This window comes from Perognathus longimembris, chromosome 3 (genome assembly GCF_023159225.1).
Source record: "Perognathus longimembris pacificus isolate PPM17 chromosome 3, ASM2315922v1, whole genome shotgun sequence".
In the NCBI taxonomy this organism is placed as follows: domain Eukaryota; kingdom Metazoa; phylum Chordata; class Mammalia; order Rodentia; family Heteromyidae; genus Perognathus; species Perognathus longimembris.
Window position 1 is genome coordinate 78,840,992 of NC_063163.1, and position 23,537 is coordinate 78,864,528.

The 23,537-nt window shown below is 54.3% G+C and overlaps 1 protein-coding gene across 1 annotated transcript in view; it reads right to left on the reverse strand.

Moving 5' to 3' along the window:
* The window catches only part of Sez6l (seizure related 6 homolog like), a 101,788-nt gene that overhangs the window by 13,782 nt on the left and 64,469 nt on the right, over positions 1-23,537 (reverse strand). Inside the window, exons 6-14 of the mRNA XM_048340700.1 lie at positions 16,168-16,881; positions 15,304-15,437; positions 13,899-14,091; positions 11,978-12,163; positions 7,363-7,525; positions 6,470-6,636; positions 5,492-5,686; positions 4,097-4,235; positions 649-845 (exon numbers count right to left, since the gene is read on the reverse strand). Of these exons, the coding sequence (XP_048196657.1) occupies positions 649-845; positions 4,097-4,235; positions 5,492-5,686; positions 6,470-6,636; positions 7,363-7,525; positions 11,978-12,163; positions 13,899-14,091; positions 15,304-15,437; positions 16,168-16,881 (2,088 nt within the window). The remainder of the gene's footprint in view (positions 1-648; positions 846-4,096; positions 4,236-5,491; positions 5,687-6,469; positions 6,637-7,362; positions 7,526-11,977; positions 12,164-13,898; positions 14,092-15,303; positions 15,438-16,167; positions 16,882-23,537) is intronic.

Here is a 23,537-nt window from a genome sequence, read left to right on the forward strand (position 1 = left end):
CGGACTCGCAGGGGCCAGAGGCTCGGACACGGGAATCGTGGCTCATCCTAGGGGGAGCAGAGCCTCCGTGCCGGGCTCCCACCTCTGTGAGATGTGGCCCCGAGCAAGTCCAATCCCAGCGGACCACAAGGACCTAAGGCAACTTTTAAAGGTTAGGAGGCATTGCCAGGCATCCCAGCTACTCAGGAGGTGGAGTCCTGAGGATCATGGTTTGAAGCCAGCCATGGCAGCTAGGTCTGGGAGACTCTTATCTCTAATGAACAACCAAAAAACCAAACCAAAGCAAAGAAGCTGGAAGTGGCACCGTGGCTCAAGTAGTAGAGCACTAGCCTGAGCCTCCTTTTGCTCAGGGGTCGTGCCCAGGCCCCAAGTTCAAGGCCCAAGACCCCAGCACTGTTGCATACACACATTAGGAGACAGTCTACTCAATCCTGACACCCATCTTGTGGAGTGGGGTTCAGTATTCCCATTTTTACAGACGGCCCAACAGGACCCAGAGCAGTTCAGTGACTCAGCCCCACAGCCACCAGTGGCAGGACTAGAACCCTCACCAGTGTGAACTAAGCCAACGGCACCAGAGGCCCCACTCGGCCCTTCCCAAACCTTCCAGTGGCTTCTAGAGGGAGCTGGGGTACAGCTGACACCTACCCACATAGTTCATGATGAATCCCTGGCCCTTCCCGAAGACGAGGCCGGCGGGGTCGGCGTGGAACTGGATGGTGAGGTCAGGAGTGGACGAGTAGAGCCTCTGCGGGCCGCTGCTGCCCAGGTACTGCCCGAGGATGTGCGGGCTGGACGCGTCGCCGTCATACACTGTGAGGATGTCGCTGTGGCTCAAGTTCAGGCTGGGGTGGGGGAGGGTGTTGACAAAGGGAGGAGAGGGGAGAGGTCACCAGAGCCAGGCAGGGAGTTGAACAAGCCGTGTGTTGTTTTCCCAGAGTGTGGTTTGCTGATGTGTGTGTGTGTGTGTGTGTGTGACACAGACCTGCAAATGTGACCGGGATCTGCAGCTCCCTCCTATAAACCTGGCATGCAGGTTTATAGAAGGATTGGCTTTGGAACACACACTCAAGAATGGTGTGTGCCTGCCCCTCCTGGCCATGTCCACACTGCGTGGCACAGGTGGAAACACTGCCTTTGACGTCTGGCACTGTGACAGGACGTGACCCAGCCTGCTGGTGTGTCACATAGGCCTTGTGTTCACCTGTGATGCTGAGGTGCTGAGTAAATATGATCAAATACCTGAATGCAGCAGTATGTTCTAATTTCATCATGAATGGTAACTTGGCTATTTAGGCAAGGTGACTCATCATGTGTCTGCTTACCTATCATCTATGTGTGCCTGTATGTATGTATGTATCTTTCTCTCTCCCTCACCTAGCATGTGTCCAGCCCCTCAGAAGCCAGACTTCTGCATCCTGTGGGGCCAGGGCTGGGAGAGCATATTCTTGGAACGTGCTCGAGCTTGCAGTTGCTGTTCATTGGCATTGAAGGATGATGCAGGCTCAGACTCCTGGATCCGAGTCTGAGGCCCTTGGACACCCCTGAATGCCTGACGAGTCTCCCCAAGCCAGCTCACCACTGACAAGCTCTCCAGCATTCTCCCCTTCCCATCTGGGCCTTGCCCAGGGCTACTCCAGCTCCCCTGCCCACCATGGTCACGTCCTGCCTCCTCACTCCACCCTCCCTGCCCCAGGGCCTTAGCATGGGAGACCCAGGCTAACAACGGCACTGCTGACTGCAGATTAAGCATTTAAAGACCCTGTCAAGTAGGATCTTTAGTTGTCTCCATTTCACAGGAGAGACTCAGCGTCACAAGGAACCAGATAGGACTACAACAACTCTCTGCTCATTGCCACAGACTGAGCTTCTAGCTGCTATTTAACGTACTCCTGTGGAGGTCATGAAGTGTGCGGGGTACCAGGCCCCAGAAGTAAGAACAGAATCACAGACGGCACCTGTGGGGTGGGACTGCACAGTCTCCCCAGGCTGCCACCCCCAAGTGTTCTGAGGACCTGGGGCTTGTGTTAGAGCACAGGTTAAACCTGTGATTTCCAACCCCTCCATGCCTTTCTGGCTTGGTACGTGTCTCATGTTCTTTGCTTGACCAGAATTCTGTTTTGTTCAGTGTAGCCATCAATTCCATGCAACAGAATACGTGGTGACATCATCGGGCTGACAGGTATGGCCGGTCTGGGCCACTTCGCTCTGGTAGATGAGTGATTTCTCACGAGGTTGGAAGGTGCAGATCTGGGGAGGCGACATGGGAGAAAGGCAGGAGGGTCTGGGGAGGGGCTCTGTGGGCCCAAAGGCTTAGGTTTTATAGGAGACTTGTGTGGCTTTGGGTTTCCAATCAGTGGACGTGTTTACCTCTTCTGAGGGGGATGAGAACAGCCATCATTACTGCTCTCCCTGGGTCTGGATCAAGTGACACAGATTTAAGGTAGTCTCCCCCATGGAGCAATTCTTCCTGTGGCCAGCAGAGGGCAGTGCAGGCCCAGGCATGGGGCCTGGGTGAGGGAGGAGGCAGGCCAGGTTTGCAATTTGGGATCTGGAGTTAATGTCCCATGCTGGGAAAAGAAATGGTAAGAAAGACGCTCCATTGCTTTTCTTTCCTGCCACAAGGTAGGGCCCAGCCCAATCAGCTAAGGTACCGGGTACTGGGGCCCTGAGGAAGTCACTCAACCCCTCTGTGCTGCCATTTTCTAAAGTGTGAGGTATCTGCAGTGGCTGGAAGTGGTGGTGGGCTGAACTGCTGGCCTTGGGCGTTATCACTTGAACCACACCTCTGCCTCCAACTTCTCAGTGATCAATTGGAGATGAAGTCTCGCAGACTTTTGAACTTTGGTCCTCTAGACCTCAGCCTCCCGAGTGGCTGGATTATAGCCTCTCAGACAAGGCTTCTCGTTTGTGCCCACCAATGGTCTCAGACTCTTAATTCTTCTATGTATGTCCTCCTGTGCAGCTGGAATTACAGGTGTGCACCACCATGCTCAGGTTATTTATTGGTTGAGATGGGGGGTTTGCTAACTTTTTTTTTCCCGGGCTAGAAAATGCTCAGCAAATATTCAGTATCACATACAGAGTAGAAAGGCCATTCTTCCTGCATCCGGGCCTGAACACACACTGTTCCTGTGGCAGAAACACACTTCCTTCCACTTGTGTCTGCGTTGTCTCCACCGGTGAAGTCCCAGAACACATCCAGCTTTCTTTCTTCCTTAGGCATGATTCCCATCTGGGTCAGCTGTGTGTTCTCTCTCCCCCCTCCTGTGTGTCTGTATGAAGTATCTAAGGGTCACCTCCAGGGGAGGCAGGAAGTGGACACGGCGTGTGATGATGTCCACTCATCCCACGAATTTTCACTCAGCAATTGTTTCCTGAGCCCCTACTACATGGCAGGCCCTGTGCTGGACTCTGAAGGCAGAAAAGAATTCAGGCCATACTCCCTGGACACTATGTGGAACATGCACTATACAGGTTGTGTCAGGGATGGGAGGGAAAAACAGAGAGAGCAAGGGAAGGGGTGACACTGTCCAAAACGAAATGTACTCTCTACCTGACTTATGGCACAGCAACTGCTCTGTACATCACTTTTATTATAATAATAATAATATGAAAAGAAAATTAAAATAAAAAGAATTCAGGCCAGTCTGATGATGGAGAGGAAGAGCCACTGAGCAGGGGAGACGGGCAGGAAGTGTGTGCTACAGTGCTGTCTCCTCTGTGCCCCGCCATGGGGCCTTTGCGCATTCCACTTCTTTAGGGGGCAACACTGGGACTTTTACCCCGGGCTTTCTTATCAGGCCCTCAGGGCAGCCCCTTCTGACTTCCTCTCTGTGTATCAAGCCTCGAACCTGAGGCTACCAGAACCTTCCCTCGCTCTGCACATCGGGCTCTGAACCTGCTTCCTGTGGGATGGGTTTCCTGCAGGTAGGGCCTGCCTCTGCGGCTGTGGCTGCCGGTCTCATTGTGGGGTCCTCGCCTCTGGCACATGGTAAGTGCTGAGTTAACAGGGGCTGGCACATAGTGGGTGGTTAGCTAATGGGGACTGAGGGAGCAGGCTGGGTGTGCCCGGCGGGCCGGGCTGCACACTCACAACTGAACGTCGAGGAAGATGCGCTTCTCCTCCCCCACGTGGATCCTCCACACACAGTCCTCGCCCTCCACGTAGGGCTCCGGCCAGTTCGGGGAAAGCACGACCCCAGCCACTGCTGTGAGCTCCCCACCACACATGGCTGCGGGACAGACAGAAAGACAGACAGGCAGACAGAGCATGTGAGGAGGGCAGAGGGGCCACCACACCCCAAATACCTGTGGAAATGGGGTCTTGTCACTTGCCTGGGCCGTCCTCATACTTCAGGCCTCCCAACCTTGGTCCCCCAAGTGGCTGAGATCACAGGCATGCATTGCTGTACTTGGCTGACTAGCTGAGATGAGGTCTTGCCAACATTATTTTTCTGGCTGGCCCCAACTATGATCCTCCTGTCTCTGGGACTGTAGGGATGAACTGCAACTCTCAGCCGGAATCCCCTCTGTTTAGCTAGGGACTGGTGGGAGTTGGGTTCTTTCAGCACCAAGGGCAGAGCTTGGGGTCCCTGGGAACCCCTACAGCCCTGCCCGGGGCACGGAAGACCCACAGTCGGGTCAGGTGGACGAGCCACGGCCTTCTCTTGGTGTGGCAGTGGCTGGGTTTTGGTGGAGCCTCTGAGCCCCGATTTGGCGCGGGCCCGGCGAGTCCCCGCACAACCTGGGCCCGGGCCTCAGGTCGGCGTGGGGGGGGGGGGGGAGGGGAGCAGAGGGCGCCCTTCCCATCCGCGCAGCTGTTTAGCGCTTTGGAAAGTTCTCAACGTGGCTCAGGCCAGCACGCCAATAAATTCCGATCCGTGAACTCAGCGCCTTCAATTCGAGGATCGATGGTCACCGGCGCGAGACGGCCACTGCACCCGACTCCCATCGGCGCGGCGGCCAGGGCCGGCCGTGCTGGCCCAGAGCCCATGGGGGCGAGGAGCCCGGGGCCCTGCGGGCCTGAGTCCCCTCCCGAGGGCAGAGGAGGCGGCCCTGCTCGCGCCCCTCGGAGGGCAGCGGGGGTGGGGTGGGGGTGGGGGTGGGGTGAAATGGGATGTGTCCACAGGGCGGGCACGGCCGCGCCCCATGAAGACGGCGCGTAGGACGCGGCCGCCCCGTGCTGCTGTGGGCACGCGCCGCACAACAGAGGGGTCTACGGGGGGCTGAGCCCGTGTGTGGACCCCGTGCTGCCGGGACCACTTCCCTGAGCCGTCACTTCAGTAAGGGCTGGCCGCACGCACCCCGCCTCCAGGACCTCCTGACCCCGCGCCTGGGGACTCCGCACCCTGAGCCTGGGGCCTCTGCACCCAGGGCCTCGGCGCACCCCCCGCTCCTCCCCGCCCCGGGCCTCTCGACCCCGCGCCCGGCCTCCCGCCGCCCCCCCCCCCCCACACCCCCGCGGCGGCCGGCGGGGGTGGGCGCTCACCTCTGCACAGGGGCTCCGTGTCGTTCCAGTAGGGGTCCCGCGCGTTGATGCACTCGATGGTGGCCGGGCCCTGCTCCAGCGAGTGGCCGGGGTCGCAGGTGAACTCCACCACGGCGCCCACGTTGTAGGTGGGGTCGGAGGTGGTGAAGTTTCCGTTCTGGATGTACGGCTCGTAGCAGTGGCCCTTCTCAAAGGCTGGGCGCGGACGCAGGCGGGACAGAGGCTGCTCAGCCTTGGGAGGGGGGCCGAGGCGAGCGACCCCCGCCCAGCCCAGGTCCCGCCTCCCTGCATGGGGGCGTGGGGCCCCGTGTGTCTTCATCGGTAAAACCCGCCTACAGTCCCACAGAGCGCATGTGTGTTGGGATTTTTATTCTTGTTTATTTTTGAGATAGGGTCTCCCTAGGGAGCTCAGGCTGGTTTCAAACTTGTGATCCTCCTGCCTCACCCCACTCCCACCCCCCTCCCCCACCCCCGCCCCCGCCCACGGGGATTACAGGCGTGCACTGCCGTGCCCAACTTAGAAGCTGCTGTGTTTCCATTCCTTCCTACCTCCCGGGTGTAGCCAGCCCTCCCAGCTTCTGCTGCGGGTACCATGGGAGTCAGTCTGTAGCCATGGCCCCTTGGTGGGGGCACCCACACTGAAAGGCCCCCAGGATCCAAACACCCCGAACATTTATTCTGGGGAGGCCCCTGAGGTACAGGAGCCCACTTGGTGCATCTGAGCTGCCGGGGATCATCACGGTGGTCTTGGGCAAGCCCCCCGGTTTCCTACACCTCAGTCCCCTCATCTAAGACCTGGAGGGGGAGGAGCGCTGGGGTTTCACGCCTACACTGGTGTAAATGGGGCACCGGGCCCCATGACGGACAACCCCACTCCCCGCGACTCCCACAGCCTGGCCCTGAGGCTGTAGAGGCCTCACTCATCCTTCGCAGCCACGGCCACTCCCAGCTGCCCAGGCCTGGGGTTCCCGTGCTCACCCTCGAAGCGGATGTTGAAGGTGGAGGCGACCGGGCCCTGCGGGGATGAGAACTCGATGCGGATGGCGCTGTGCTCGCTCAGCAGGCCCTCGAAAGGCACGCTTTCGGTGCGCAGGGAGTCGTACAGGAGCACCGACGCGTTGTTCAGCCCGCTGTACACCACCATCCTAGGGGAGAGGTCGCACACTTCAGTCCCCTGCACTCTGTCTCCACTCGGCCCCAGCTCACACGGAGAAACGACTCCACCTGACCCCCAACTTTTTGGCTTTTTGGTGGTTCACAAAGTTTTTCTGAACAGGCTGGCTATGAATGGCACTCCTCAAATCTCAGCCTTCTGAGTAGCTGGGATTATAGGTGTGCGCTGCCCGGTCTGGCCCCTGCCCTGGGTTCCTGTGAGGTGGCTGAGGAGCTGGGAGCCTCTGGCAGGCCTTGCCATCTAAGTGGGGGTTGAGCCCCCGGGAGCAGCCCAGGTAAACTTCAGCCTTGCGGTGGAAGCACAGGGCTTGGGTGATGGACACACAGCCTGGCAGCCAGCCCTGAGCCCCGCTGTGAGGTGTCAACAGCAGCCCGGATGGGGTTCCTGACACCCTCTCCCTTCTGCCTGTTCTTCCTGGAGTCTAACTCATGGTTGGGCTCAGAGTCAGTGCTGGATGGTGATGCCCTCGGCATCCGAGCGCAGGGAGTGAGTTCTGAGAGAAAGAACGCAGTGGGGCCCAGGGTGGACGGGACCCTGGCTCCTGTGGCCTCCCACGTGATCTGCATGGCCCGTTCCCTCCTCCTCTCTGTCTGCCGCGTCTCCATGCCCAGCTCTTCCATTTTTGGGATTCCAGGAGCCCCAGCCTTGTGCATTCCCCATGGCTCCTGGCCACTTCTGCATGGCCGCAGGGCCTCACCTGTCCCTCCCAAGCAGTGCCAGCCTCTCAAAGTGCAGGTGCAGCTTCTGGCCCTCAGGTGCCTCGACGGTCCACACACACAGCTGGGTCCCACCGCGCCCTGGGGAGCTGGGCGAGAGGACGCGGCCCACGGTGGCGTTGTGCACGGCTCCTCCACAGGGGGCTGCGTGGGGGGGAGGGGGTGGGCAGTGAGAGGGAGGGAAGGAGAAGGAGAGGGAGAGAGAGAGCTTTCCCCAACTCCACCCTCACCCCTCAGCCAGGGGAAACCCAGCACCTGGAATGGAAGGGAGGCAGGGTCGTGGAGGGGGGGGGGCTCACAGGACACCCTGCTGCACAGCTGGGGTCAGCAACTCTGTGCATGGGGGTAGGCCAAGCCATGACTGAGGGGTTCCATGATGCTACTAGCCTAGCTTGCCTTGGCTTTTGATCACCAAATGGCCATCAAGGGTTGGGTGTGGTCATGCATGCTTGTAATCCCAGCTACTCAGGAAGCAGAGGTCAGAGGAGCAGGGTCCAGAGTCTAGCCAGGGAAAAGCCCAAGTCCTTATCCAATATATACATATAAAAGGGCTGAGTGGGTCCAGTGGTCAAAAGCAAATAGTAAGGAAAAAAAAAAGAGTACATGAATGAAGCTCATGAAAGAAGAAATATAAAGAAAGGCAACTGAGTTTGTGCTTCTATACACAGCAAATCGGTGACCGTGAAACCATAGCAACAGAATGGAGATGTGGTGGCCATGGCCTGGCTCCGCCATTGCTGCGGTTAGAATGTGACGGTGACACCGTTCACAGAGGCAAGCTGGTGAAATGTTTGCAAACATGAGGTTCCAGCGCCAGCCCAGAGTCCAGGGCTCGGAGGAAGGCCATGGAAAGATCTGTGGAGGAGGATCTTGCGGCTTCCTTGTTTCTCACAACTGGAAGAGCAGCTGCTCACCAGTTTGCCGCGAAATCGCCTAAGACCCGGTTCTCAGTGAACACCTGGCCTGTGAGGAATGCCCTCCCCCCCCCCCCCCCCATCGCCAGGCCGGAGGAGCACAGTGGGAAACCACCCACCACAGCCTGCCACGCTGCCATGTGCAAAGACCGCCGAGACCAGCACTGTAAGTGACTTGCTCCCATCATCCACACATCACAGCTTCTCAACTTTCTTCATCTTTATTTCCATACAACCTTGTCTGACTTGTATCACAAAAGAAAATCTAATAAAGAAACATTAAAATAGTGATCGGTGCCTTGTCAAGAGGCCCTTTCGTCTCCCGTGCTGCTTGTCACAGGGGAGTCTGGTTTGTTCCAAAGGTGTGGCTGGCCGAAGCGGGTCTGGATTTTCCCAGCCTGCACAGAGCCGGTGGGCAGCAGGCATCTCTTGGAGAGTCTGGGAGGTAGGATGTGGAGGGCAGATGTAGATCATGAGCAGGGCAAAGTCTACACGGAAGCAACTTCTGGGGGTTTGAACTCAGGGACTTGTACCTGCAAGACAGGTTCTCTGCTGCTGAACCATGACTCCAGCTTGCTTTTGCCTGGGCCCATTTGGATCAAGATCTTCCCACCTTTGCCTCCCTAGTGACTGGGACTTCAGACACGTCACATGGTGCCCGGTAGTGCATCTATCTCTTAGGAGGATGGAGGGAACTTAAGTTTTCTCTCCGGGCACAGGTCTCACTATTTCTCCTTCATTTCCAGAGAAATGGAAGTCAAGCAGCAAGAACCAATTTGAAGGCAGACTGGAGAGGGCTAACAGGGCGTCCATCTCTTCCTCCCAGCTCAATATTTCATCACGGCTCTTGCCATCAATCACCAGGAGAACAAATAGGCTTATTGCTTCATTCCGAGTCTCTCCCTCAAGACAATGTGAACTTCTCATGAGCTGGGACTATCATCATCACCGCCACCACCATCATCATCACCACGACCACCATCACCATATTCCACTGACTCAGACGGTGTGTGCAATGGCCCGATCTTTCATAAATGTTTATTGAGTTTATTGTCTTCCCTTCTTGGACCCTCTGGCACCTGCTCCATGTCTGGGGCTCACTGAGTGACTTTATGATGGATTGTGTATGCCCAGGCAAGAGCCATCCATGGCAGCTCTCCTGTGTGCTCTGTCTGTGCTGGGAAGTATAGTTGGTCCTCTGGGACGATGACAAGGACTCTGGGACACCCAGGCCACTCGTCCCCTGCTGGGGAGACTGTCCTCTCTGGTCAGCCAGCCTGTGGCTCCAACCCGGATGGGCCTCTTCATGCTGTGATTCCAGGATGGGCCATGAAAGCCGCCTTGAGTTTACCCCTGGAAATGGTGGCTGGCTCCTCCCTCCTTGGGGATGGGGATGGGGTGCATGGAGGGGAAGCATGGAGCTACTGCCCAGCAGCTGGCACTCAGCACAGCCAGTGCCCTTGCCCATGGCCGAGGGGCTGAGCTGGAGGATGCGGTGGTCCCAGTGCCGAGCAGTGCTCTCTGTGCAGTGCTCATCATTTCCCTTCGCGGCCTTGTTACACCAGCTAATGGCCTCCAATGTGCCAGTCCAGATGCCAATCCATATCACTTAGTGTAATGGAGTTAATCCCTTTCTGATTCACACGTAGAGAAAAAAATGAAGCGGGAAGAACGTGGACCAACTGCCCAACTGCCTCGTGGCTTGGATTTCTTCCCTTGCTTAAAAGAGACAGAAAGACAAATTCTGCAGGGCCCCGGGGCTCATCCTGGAACAATTAAATCTCCTTGGCTGCCATCCGCTCTCATTTGTTTTCTGGAGCCCACTTGACTCCACGGGGGGTGGGCACGTGGCAGGAATGCACAGCTCTCCTGTGTCACCTCCACACGCTGCTTACAGCGGGCACACAGTAGGCCCTCAGTTAACACCAGCTATCCATACCTCCCTGGCCGGCTCAGGACCGGGCCATGCTAGGTGAGGGCTTTACTGTGGAGCTCCCCCCAGTCCCCGACAGGACCCTGTGATTCCACAGGGGGTTTTGCTGCCCAGCAGTGGGTATAGTGTGGGAAGACGGAGGCACAGCCACGCCCCCACATGGCCGTATGCACTCGGCCACCCAAGGCTGAGTTCAGACGCAGATGCTGACCTAGCGGGTTTTGCCCAGGGCTCCTCAATACACATTTCTTTTTTCCCTTTCCCTTTCCCTCTCTCCCTCCCTCCCTCCCAACCAGGGTTGGAACGCAGGACCTTCAGCCTTACTCTACTAGTGCTCTACCATCTCAGCCACACCTCCAACCTGGCATTTTGCTGATTCTTTTGGAGACAGAGTCACACAGACTTTTCTGCTCCAGTTGACCTCAAACCATGATCCTCAGATCTCAGCCTCCAGAGTAGCTAGGACTATAGGTGTGGGCCACAGTACCTGTGCATTTCTAGTTATCTTGTGTTCTGGGGTGCACCTTGAGAGAGAAAGGGGGAGATGCAGTTCGGGAGAGATGGGCTCCAGTCACAGCCTCTGTGTTACTTCCTGTCTCCTCTCCCTAGCTTCACCTGCAGCGTGTTGGTCCCTCCTCTCCAGGATCACTCGACATGGTGGCTGCTGTCCTGACATCCCACAGCTCAGCTCTGTCCACTTGGACAAGCTGCTGCCCCACCCCCCAGAGGCGGGGGTGGGGGTAGGGGGCTGCTTCCTTGCTCTGTTCCTTGCAGACACGGCCTGCCTGCCCAGCATGCCTGTCCTGCCACCTTGCTGCGCTTCAGCCAGATCATGTTTTTTACTTGGTGGCACTGGGATCTGAACTTGGGGCTCTGCGTTTACAAGATTGGGGGCTCTACTAATCTGAGCCCCAACCCCCAGCTCCAGACTCGGCCGCTGTGGCTTCCTCAGGCTCCCTGGCCTCTCCCCACCCTCGAACGGGTGAGCAGGCAGCTTCAGTCCCTCCTCTCACACAGCCTCCTCTCCCTCCCTGCAGCTTCTTCTAGCCCCTTCCTACCCCTCCCCAGGCTGGACCCCAGGGAGGCCCTGTGTGACCCTGAGCCACACGCCCTCAGGATCCTGCAGTGTCACATGCCACCTGCAACTCCCTAGAGCGTATGTGACACCACCTTGTCTCTGGTGACTGAGGGTAGGTGACATCACTTCCATGAGTGCCTCACATGGGGTCATGGCCCCCGCCCCCCCGCCAGGGTTCTCAGGGTAGCACACTGGTTATGCTACCAGCAATGGTGGCTGCACAACCAAAGTCCAGGCCACCAAAGAAGCATGTGGTAAGTCAGCGGTCATCCGAGTTGATGCCTCCTTCCCATCACACTTCACCACCAGGAGTGAAAAGGAACAGTGGAAGAGGAGAAACCATCTGCACATCTTGCATCTGATGAAGGCCAACTATCCAGCATACATAGAGAGCTCTTAAGATCCAACAACAACAACAAAACCCAAATAGAACAATTCACCATGGGCAAAGGAAGAACTGGGACAGGACATTTCTTTGGAAAAGATCCACAGATGGCCAGCGAGCACACAGCAAGGTGCTGGATGTGTTTGAGTTATCAGCAACATCTAAGTCAAAGCCATGAGAAGAAACCTTCACCGCCCTGGGACGCGAGGTATGAAAGGCACATGGTGGCCCAGCTAAGTGGCCAGGGGTCAGGCTGCACGTGGACCTGGCAGGGGAAGGAACGTACCTGAGCAGACTGGCTCGGGGCTGCTCCAGTGGGGTTTGGAGGCGTTCATGCAGGTCAGCGTCTTGGCGCCCTGCAGCTCGTAGCCCAGGTGGCAGTGGAAGTGGGCCAGGCCGCCGGCGTGCAGGTCCATCACCGTCACGTCCCCCGCCTCGGGCCGACGGGGGAAGCTGCAGCTCAGCATGAAGGCTGCAGCAAAGGCAAAGGCAGACAGTCACCCTGCATGCGGGAGGAAGGGCAGCCACTCTGTGCTGAGTAGAACAGGTGGGGACGGTATTTTTTGTGACTGCTATTGGTGGTCTGGGATGGATGCTGCCAGAACAGATTTCTCTCAGGGCGTCCTTCCTTCCTCAACCTGGGGACAGAAGTGCTCGGTGGAAAGAGTTCCCAGACCTCCTTAGAGCCTCACCCCCTCATAGACACAGAATGGCTTTCTCTCTCTCTCTTTGGAGGTATTCTAGCTACACTGCCAGTGAATTTTTGGGGGACAGCTGTGCCTTTAAGAGGCCACAGCTGGCTCTAGCCTGTCCCCTCCCCTTCCGCCTTTAACAGGAAGAGAAGCCCCCACCCCTGGGGGTCGAGCACATGTCTGATGGTCTGATGGCTGGGGACCCCAGAACCCAGTCCTTGGGGGTTGGGGGGCTGGGCCTCCGCCCACAAAGAAAGTCCCCTGACATCACTTGAGGGACAGCTCTTGTGGCCAATCAGGGGCCCCTCTCCTGTGCCCACCTTTGGGGTATATTTCTTGACTCCTCATTTGAATAAACAGAACGCCCTTGAGGTCTTCTCCGAGACTCCCATGCGTCTGTGAGTGTCTTTCTTGAAGGGCCTGGGGAGTCTCGTTCGGCCACGTGCACTGAGGCTTACCCGTGTCCCGTCACTCCACCCTGGGCGCCCGCAGGTCAGGCACCCAGGGGAGAGGGTGAAAAGGGGAACACACTTAAGAGAGAATAATCTTAACATCCCTGGACCCAGGGGAGGTGAATCTAGCCCAGCAAATTTATTTAAGGATGACAAACGCAGGGTCTTGGGCCAGCTCTTTGGAAAATACTCAAAGATATGGAAACTAACAAAAAAAAAGAAACCTGTCTTGGCCCGGCTGAGGCTCATGCCTGTCATTCCAGACGGAGAGCAAGAGGGTCATGATTGAAGGCCAGACTGAGCAAAAAGCTAGTGGGAGAGAACTCATCTCAACTGACAAACCAGGCATGGTGGTAGATATCTGTGATCTCAGCCACACAGGTGGTAAAGGTAGGAGAGTCATAGTTCAAAATGTTGGCCCAGGAACAAACTTCAGGAGACCCTGTCTGAAAAATAACTAGGGGACAGAGGGATGGAGATGAGACTCGTTATCCAGGCTCGTGCCTAGCAAGTGTGAAGTCCTGAGTTTGAACTTCAGTACCACCATAGAAAGGGGGGAGTGGGAAAGGAGGAAGGGAAAAGAAAGTGGAAGGTTGCTAAACTGCAGAGGAAGGGTCTGTGGGGCCAGGATGCAGCTCAGGGCCGTGACCTTGAGTGGACACAGGGGCTCCCCTTGTCCCATGATCCTCCCCCCAGCCTCCACCATCTCCTCCCATTACGACCGTCAGCAACTGAGTGTGGTGACATAACCTGAGGCTTTGTCACTGAGAGCACAGAGGTGGCTGCTCGTCAGAACGTGTGTCCTGGTGTACTTCAGTAGTTATCAGTGATTTATCTGAGGTGCAAGGAGCCAGGCTTTCACGGACAGAGGGGGACATTTCTAGACTATAACCCCCTAGATGGCAGCTGGGTTTGGGCCACAGAGGCTCTGCAGGGCTGCCCTTGTGCAGCTGAGGGCATGGGATGCTGTGGAGAAGCGGGCGTGGGTGGGGTCTGTGGCGGGGCTCCCGGCAGCACAGGATGATAATGGTGGAGACTGGGGCCCGAGGAGGCCTGGCCCTACCCTGGTAGTGCAGCTGGAAGGTGCCCAGGCCTTCGTCCTGGAAGGTGCGGAAGTACACGGAGATGCTGTTGGTGGGGCTGCGGACCACCTGGCCCTCCACCAGGAGCGTGTGGTTGGCCAGGACGGTGAGGGCGGAGCCATCCACCCCACGAATGGACAGCAGCTCCCCCTCTGACAGGTTCACGCTCTTCACCTGGGATGGGCGGGAGGACAGAGGAGGCGGGGTTGTGTTGGGCTGTGGGGGACACCAGTGTGTACCCCTAAACAGCTCCTGCCTTGGTCCCCACACCAGCCCCAGGCCAGTGGGACCCTCAGGCCTGGAGCCCCTGATGCAGGGTAGAGGAGCTGCCTCTACTTGGGGGAGGGGAGGGAGGAAGGGGCTCTTCAATCCCCCAACCTGTGCCCCAGGCCAGAGGCTGACAGCTGTGGAGCTGGTGGAGTCTGGAGTCTGCGCTGGGGGAGGCCGAGGCAGGACCTGCCCGGAGGGAGTCTCCAAGCCCAGGCCTGAGGGTGTAGCAGGGGCTCAATACATCCTTAAAGAAAGGTATGTTTGCTTCTAAGGCTCAATAAAAATATTAATTAATTTGTTGCTGCTGCCAGATGTTTTTTTATTTTATTTTATTTTATTCTTGGCCAGTTCTGGGGCTTGGACTCAGGGCCTGAGCACTGTCCCTGGCTTCTTTTTGCTCAAGGCTAGCACTCTGCCACTTGAGCCACTTGCGCCACTTCTGGCCATTTTCTGTATATGTGGTGCTGGGGAATTGAACCCAGGGCTTCACATATGCGAGGCAAGCATTCTTGCCAGTAGGCCATATCCCCAGCCCCCAGGTGTTTTTTAATCACAGCCTTGTACCGATTCAGTACTGTGCTGTTGAAACCACACCTCCAGCCCAGCCTTTTGCTGGTTGTTTAGTAATGGGGCCTTGTGGCTGGAATTAGAGACTGGTGTTCTGAGTGGGCCTCCTGGGGAGCTATCGTCAGCCTCCTTATCCTCCTACACGACTTCTACTCAAGGACGTCAGCCTGGTGCCTGCACTGGAGGCCACAGTGGAGCCCATCGTCTGAGGCTGTGTGTCTGCCCTGGAGAGAAGCCCCTGTCACTGGGTCACAGGGAGGCTGGGCAGGTGCAGTGTGTGTGTGCGCGTGCATGTGTCTATGATACACACAGGGTATTAAGGTATTTTCCTTCTGGAAAAAAAGTCAGATCCCTCACAACGTATCCTCCATGTGTTCCAATGGATGTCAAAGGAACACAGAGTTGGAAACTCCTGCTCATGCACCCAAACCCAGTGAAAATAGCCTTGGGTAGAGCTGGGAGAGTAGGGATGGATTGGGGACTCGGCCAGCGTGGCTGAGGGAGGGCTCCCCCTGCGGAGGCGGCCAGGCCCTCGCCAGCCCCAGTTACCTGCAGCTCCACCCCATAGCCAGTGTAGACTGTCACATTGTAGGTGCACTCCAGGAAGTTGTTGGAGGGCAGTGGCGGGTGATCACTGGAGTCGATGTAGCCCTCAGGACCCGAGAAGCTCACGCTGCAGAGAGCTGGCGAGACAGGTTAGTTAGGGTGGAAGGAGGCTTGTATATGAGGCTCAGAGGGGCTGGGTATATATGCACATGCGTGTGTCTATTTGGGAGTGAGTGGGCCTGGAGAAGTGTCACAGCTAAGAATAGCCACAGGCACAATTTCTGAGAGTACTGGGGTTGATTGACCTCAGGATCTCGCACGTGCTGAGCAGCCGCTCTACCACCTGAGCCCCAACCCCAGCTCTTTTCGCTTAGGTTACTTGTCAGCTAGGGTCTCGCAGTTTTGCCTAGGCCAGTCTGGACCAAGATCTTCGTGGAAACCCCGGGCATGAAACACCATTCTCCACTTACATTGAGATGGGGTCTCATTAAGTGTTTGTCTAGGTTGGTCTGGAGCTGCAACCCTCCCAATCTCTACTTCCCGAGCAACTGGGGCTAGAGGCACACAACATGCCCAGCACACTTTGGGGGTCTGTATTTTCAGGTGAATGGGCCCCACAGTGGGCTGTTTATGCTGCCCACATGACACCTGTGGGGCTCGGTGGCAGAGGCTTGCCCCATGGGCTCTGGCCCTGGGTTCCATCCCCAGTTCTGCACAGGCGTTGTGGCCTGGAGCCTCAGCGTCTGTTGGCCTCATCTGTGGAAGGTGGTACATATTCTGAACCCCTGGGGTGGGGCTGGGGGTGGGATTGGGGCTCCCCGGGACCCCAGCAGCCCATGCCCCACACTGGAGCAGTGGGCCTTATACCTGGGGCCTGCTCTGTGGTGATGACCGTGGTGGTGATGATGGTGGACGTGGTGGTCTCCTGGCTCTCCTCAGAGGCTGACCCCGTCAGCTTGTTCTCACCCTTGTCCTCCAGGGCCAGAGGGCTGACATATTCCAGGGGTGCCTCAGGGGTCTCCTGGGGCTCTGCAGGGCTGGGCTTCTGTGGGAGTGTCTGAGCTACGTACAGCTGAGAGGTGAAGGGGGCAATCTGCAGCGGTGCGGGTGTCGTGGGGACTGTGTCTTCCTTCCTGCCCGGCCACAGGGGCAGCTTGGGTGTCAGCTCAGAGGCCACAGCAGGCTCTGGGTCCCCCGGTGGGTGGGGCTTCTCGGTGGAGGGGGAGAGGGGCCCCAGGCTGGTGGCAGCCACTGGGGGGGACCCTGCCCTCGGAATGGTCATCGTGGACATGGCCATGGGCCTCAGCTGCTTCCTGGCAGAGTTCACCTGCTTCAGGGAAGGCGAGTTCTTCCTAGGGAAAAGGGTGCGCTCAGGGCCCGCCTCCTTCTCGGGGTCCTCGGGGGCTGCTGTGGCTCCTTCCACCTCTAGCTCTTCCAGTCCTTCCCCTGACTGGGCGGGATTTGGAGCAGCCATGGTCAGTGCTGCTTCCCCACTCTCTTGGCTCAAACTGCCACTCTCTGGTGCTCCAGGGGGCAGGAGGTAGGGGTCAGAAGGGCCAGTATCTCCCTCAGGACCAGCACCTTGGGAAGAAGAGAAAACATGGCAGCTAAGGCAGGGCTGAATGGTAGGGAGTCCCTTTCAGTCAGACTCCAGTGACAGCCCAGCAGAGGCTGACCAGGCTCGCCTCTAAGTCCTGTTCTTCCTCCCTTCCTTTCCTGAATGTAAGTAGCCATGCTAGGAAGAGCTGCTCCGTGTTAGGACTGGAGAGCCCTAGAGCTCGAGTCTCATGGTCAGCTGTACTCGGGCCAGGAGAGGGGAGGGCAGGGAAGGGGACAGTCATATTTGGTGTGATAAATGTGCAGAAAGAGAAACTGGTGTGGTGGCAGGCTGTGACAGGCTCCTTACACATCTGCCAGGCACGTCAGGAAGGCTCAGCTACCAGGTGATGAGGACCGAGACAGACCATGCTGTCTTTGTCAAGCTCTCTGACCTGGCTTGGGGTCCTGGACTTCACAGACATTTTATAAATGAGATAATACAGAACTAGAGTGGGGCCTGGCTTGGGGGTGGAGCCTTTGCCTAGCAAGTACATGCCCTGGGTTTGGTCCCTGGTCCCCAATGCTATAAAACAAAACAAATCTTGTGGCAGACAATATTGTGTGTGTATCTGTGTGTGTGTGTGTGTGCGCGCGTGTGCATGCGCATGCACGCTCATGTGCATGTGTGTTGGTTGGTTCTGGAGTTTGAACTCAGGGCCTGAACCCTGTCCCTGAGTTTTTGTGCTAATGGGTGGTGCTCTACCACTGAAGCCACAGCTTTAAGGTAAAGGGCTTTTGGGTGGTAAATTGGAGATAGGAGTCTCATGGTTTTTTCTGCCCAGGCTGGCTTCAAACCACCACCCTCAGGTCTCATCCTCCAGAGTAGCTAGGATTACAGGTGCGAGACACCAGTGCCTGGCTGAGACAAGTATTTTGATCACTAATTTCCTCCAGGTAGATTCAGGATGGGACATGAGACCATTGGGGACCAGGAGACCAGAGTGAGGTTGGTATAGACAAAGGTTTTTAAGGGAGTGGGGTGCATGGGTGGAGGTAAGCAGAGACAAGGAGGTGCAGACTGAGGCCAGGCTCTGGGGCTCTGTGTGCTCTGTGAGCTCCTCGGACTTAGCTTCGTTTGTAAAGTAAAACTAGTTACAGGTGACCCCGGGACTATGAGGGTGTCATGTGGTGATAAACCCACCTCAACTTAAAAACACAGATTGTTAAGTGAACCATACAACTCGTGGGTGGAGACGGGAGGGAGGGACTGGCAGGGAGTGAGGAAAGAGAAGACACTGCATGATAGGAAATATACTTATTACCTGACTCATGTAATTGTAATCGCTGTGCACATCACCTCTATAATAAAGATAAATTAAAAAACACAAGATAACAACAAAACCTATACAAACATCACTTGATTTGAAAATACTATTTGAAAGAGGTAGGGTGAGTGTTGAGGGGAGGCAGGTACACGGGTGAAGAGAAGAAGGGCAGAGAATGTAGTCAAAAATGCAACGCATACGCTACAAAATGAAAAAAAATGAGAAAAGAGGTGGGTTGGGAGAGAGGGGTGAGAATTCATTGTATTCACAGACTGCTTTGTTGAATGGTAACTCCTTTGTAAAACTACTTAAAGATAATGCAAATATTAAAAATTAAAAAAATAAACTACCGAAAATTGAAAATGCATCAGATAGGCTACGCCCACCAAGCCGTAGCTTAGCAACCTCAAGCATCACTTGTCAGCCTCCTTGATGGATGGTCCCCTGGAGCTATGGCTCACTGCCCAGGTCGGCATCACAAGAAAGGATGGATGGATGGTGCCACAAAGCCCTAGCTCACAGAAAAATCAGTGTTTGAAATATTTCTCCTAGCCAGAGGTCAGTGAAGTGTAAAAAGACTGCCCCAAGTTCAAACCTCAGTACTGCCAAAGTATGTTCCCTTCCTCTTTCCCTTCTTTTCTTCCTATTTTTTTTTAAAGACAAGTCTTCCTATGTAGTCTAGGCTGGTCTTGACCTCTCAGTTTACTTCCTTAGCTTCTTAAGTGTTGGGGTTACAGGTGTGCACTACCACAGTGGTTAAAGTATGATTTCTCCTTTAGGAAAAGGTTTTTTGCTGCGTATCACAGAGAAAGAATCCTAGGTTGAGCTAGGGTGAGTCAGGGATCATTTAGTTACTTTAAAGGGTGGCTGGTGTCTATTCACAATAGCCAAGATATGGAAACAGCCCAGATGCCCCACAATAGATAAGTGGATCCAAAAAATGTGGTACCTACAATGGAATTTTACACAGCCGTTAGAAAGAATAAAATAGTGCCCATGTGCAGGGAAATGGATGGAACTAGAACAAATCATGTTAAGTGAGGTAAGCTAAGATCAGAGAGACAAAAGGTATATGTTCTCCCTTATATGCCAAAGTTAGATATAAAACACACTGGGATATGACAAATTACACAGGACTGTAGATACTCACAAACAGTGAGACCAAAAGAAGATAACCTTAAGAGATAACCAGAAAGGTGCAATGCATAAGTGCTTCTTCATATTTATATAAAATAATATACATACTGAAATGGAAACAAAAGACTTCTTTTTCTCTGATGATTCTGTCTTGTTTACCTAATATATGGTGTATTCGTGTGTATATATTTGGAAGGGTGGGGGGCACAGAACTTGAGGAAAAAAGGTGAAAAGTGCAGCAGTGGAGCTCACCGGACATTGATCAAAGTGAACTATGCAATTAAAAAAAATTTTTTTTTTGCCAGTCCTGGGCCTTGGACTCAGGGCCTGAGCACTGTCCCTGGCTTCTTTTTGCTCAAGGCTAGGACTCTACCTCTTGAGCCACAGTGCCACTTATGGCTTTAAAAATATATATATATATATATATGTGGTACTGAGGAATCAAACCCAGGGCTTCATGTATACAAGGTGAGCACTTTACCACTAGGCCATATTCCCAGCCCTGAACTATATAATTGGTGGGTGGAGATGGGAAGGAAGGACTGGGAGAGAGTGAGGGAACAGAAGACACTGTACAAAAGGAAATGTACTCATTACTTGACTTATGTAAATGTAACCCATCTGTACATCAACTCTATAATAACAATAAATATATGTTTTAAGAGTGGCTGATGGGCAGCTGTTATCCTAGATTGTGCTTGTGCCCAGCTTTGTTTAAATTTTCAGACCCACTTCTCCCAGTCACTGACTAGGAGCTTTCCCTCCTAACCCTCTCAGTTCCATCTGTACCTAGCGGGGCTCCTGTCCCCAGCCATAGGGTGGTGGTCACTCAGCATGTGAACACGCAGACTAGCATATCCCTCATGCTGAGCCCCTGGAGCTGGCCAGCTGCCAACATGGCTGACCCTTGTCCTTGTCATCATGGCCCCTCTGTGGGAGGCTGGGGGTGGTCAGAGCTGCTCCACAGACAGCTCCAAGTACAAATAACGTCCACTGTGGGGCCAGAGGCCCTGGACTGATGGCTGTCCTCACCCATTTCCTGCAGAGGGATGCTTACTCAGCCAATCTTGGGGTTGTAAGCACTGTCATTTAAATTTATTTGAGCAGCCGGCCATTGGGAAGGCTCATTACTTTCCTGGATTTGGTGGCAGAGGATTCGTCTGTGCCAACTGCAACAGTTTGCTGGTGGCATCAACAAATCTCTATTGTGTGACATTCATTTCTAGCCAGTGCCTCTGCCAGGAACCTCGAGAGGCCATCACAGGGCTGGGGGTGCATGGCAGGGAGATGAAGGTCATTTGCTTCCCAGACCAAGATGTGGAGTGTGGGGAACTCTCAAGCTGGGTCTGGCTTCAAGTCCTGCACACTGTTTTCCCTGGCTGGGTGGGCCTGGACGAGTCAGCGCACTGGCTTTTCTGCACCTGGCCTCCTCTCTGTAGAGCAGCTCCCGCACAAACTTTACAGTGGTGATTTTTAGGAAGCCGAGCTGGTGGGTGACTCAATAGATGTATTTTGGGCAAATGTACTACAAAAATATCCATCACTCTTGTGGCCCTCATTACGGAGCCTCCATCAGGCAGTTATTTCTGGTCCCCTCTGACTTTGCAGGAATGGCTTGCCGAGCCTGCCTCAGTCGGCTGACGGGACCCCACAAATCCCAGAAGCACATATAGTATTATCTCAAGGACCCAAAGGTTCCCCAAGACGGTAGTTATAAGCTACCCAGAGAAGAAATATCCAGTCTAGAGAGGGCGAATGACTGCCCAAGGTCGCACAGAATAGCAGGAACCAAACAAAGCCACTGGGGACTTGAAACCCATACCAGAACCCATCAGGGGAGACCAGACAAGCTTCTGGACCACCCTGCAGGCTGCCAGTTAATTCTATGTCTTTGACATCTGAGTTGGATTATTTTTGTTGGGGCCAAAAATGGGTGCTGTAGGAAGCAGAGGGCCTCACTGGCCTCCACCAGCTAAGATCAGGTGGGAAATTTCCCTGCATCCACTCCCTGATACAGTGTGATTGTGGGCTTGGCCAAAGGATGGCAAAATTACCTATAGCTGGGAACACCTGGTTAACACAGGAAACTAAACAGAGCCATCTTCCTTCCTTTTCCAGGTGTCAGTCAGTTTGTGTCACTAGATTCCAATAATGGAGACAGTCTTGGCATGAATATCATTTTATGGAAAAGGAAGCTTGGTTGCGTGAGTAGGAGTCCTATCCACATTAGATTATCATTCCATCTGTCCATCCATCCATGCATGGATCAGTCTATCAACCCATAGGTCCATTGATCTCTAGATTGATTCATCTGTCAATCTATCACCCATCAATGGATCAATCCATCAGACCCCAGATCAAGAGATCAATGGATCTATTGATTGATCAATCTATCCATCCATCTATCAATCTGTGAGTCCATCCATCCACCCATTCACGCACTCATCTATCCACTAACAATCCTCATTTGGGCTGAGAATGTGGCTTGGCAGTAGAGTGCTTGCCTAGCATGCATGAAACTTTGTGTTTGATTCCTCAGTATCACATAAACAGAAAAAGCGGGAAGTAGTGCTAGGGCTCAAATGGTAGAGTGCTAGCCTTGAACAAAAGAAGCTTAGGGACAGTGCTCAGGCCCTGAGTTCAAGTCCCAGGACTGGCACACACACACACATACACACACACACACACACACACACTCACTCACTCATCAATCCACCCACTCTTCTATCTACTCATTCATTAGTTCACCAGTTACAACATACCCATTGCTGGGCAAACAGTAGGTGTCATAAAGTCAGTGTGGGATATTATACAGGTGGATACAACTCTTGCTTGTTGTAGCCAGTGATGGCCCTGCTCACCCACCTCTCCAGTCCTGCGGGAACAAGGACTAGGGGGTAATAGGTTCTTGGTGCTCATTACTGTGGACTGTGTGAAGACTCTGGGATGAAGGGTAGGGACCAGGGGAGTGTGGTGTCATCTGCTCCCAGCTGGAAGTATTGGTCCACAGATGGGGAGTCACCCTCCTCAAGGGGCATTTCCCCCACGCTCTCACCTCAGCCTCCCATAATTCGATGGTTCTGGGATGAACCATTTTGATCCCCCACTTTGTAGGTTAAAGAAAGGAGAGAGGATTTTGAAAAGGGGAAGTGATGGGTGCAAGGTCACACGGCAAATCAGGGCAGTTTAGGAACTCTGACCCTTCCTGTGCACGTCCTCTTTCCCCTCATCTTTGAACTTTCCAAAATTAGACACTTGAAACATAGGAATTTGAAAGCACAACCATCACCTTCTTCAGAGGGGTGTCTGTGATAATGGGATCTAGTTTAATCTCTAAATACAATGCACTGCTATAAAAGCACTCAAGTGTATTGAGCCTAGAAGCTGGAATGGTGGCAAGGGCTATGTGACTGTTACTGCTCTAGGCCCAGCCTGACGCTAACTGTCAGGGACAGGCCACACAGTCTATTCCCTTCCTGGACCCTTGATGTTCTCCTCTGTGTGATAGGGTTGTAGCAACCTTCTGTATGGTTCAGGGTGCTTAGAGCATGCGGAAGCACGCCTGTGAGCTGCAGAGCGCACAACAGCCAGCAATGACTGAGCACAGCTGTCATGTTCTGTCTCTCCCAACAGTCACTGAACTATCACACGGCACAGATGGCTCTGTCACTTACACACATCTTAAGCCATTCCAGTCATCATAAAAGAAAAAAACAAAACCTAAGATGGCAAATTTTCCCACATGTACATGTATCTTCTGCCTAGGAATACTGTGTCAGCAATAGAGCCAGAACCTCTGGTCCTCCCCACATTCCACACGTAACTAACATCCTGGCTTAGGTGCTTTGCCTTCTCATTTATGACATATGCTTTGTTTTATTACTGTTATTATTTATTGTGTGTTCCCATCTATTTCAAGTATCAACCTGTCCAAACTACACGTCGTACTTGGCAGCATGTATCAACTCTTTATATAAATACTGTCACACCTTATGGATTTTCCTGCAAACTGATTCCCCTCCCCCTTTTATTTTTTTCTTAGCACTTTTTAAATTTATGTTGATAAATATTGGCACTGATTTATTTTCACAGCTGTATAGTATTTCAGCACATTTATCTTCTACCATCAACATCTCATCATCCATCATGAGTATCTTTCCCTTTGGGTATATGGCAATTACTCTAAAATTATATAAAACATTAACATTATGGAACCTGCCAGCTCTGAGTGTTTGT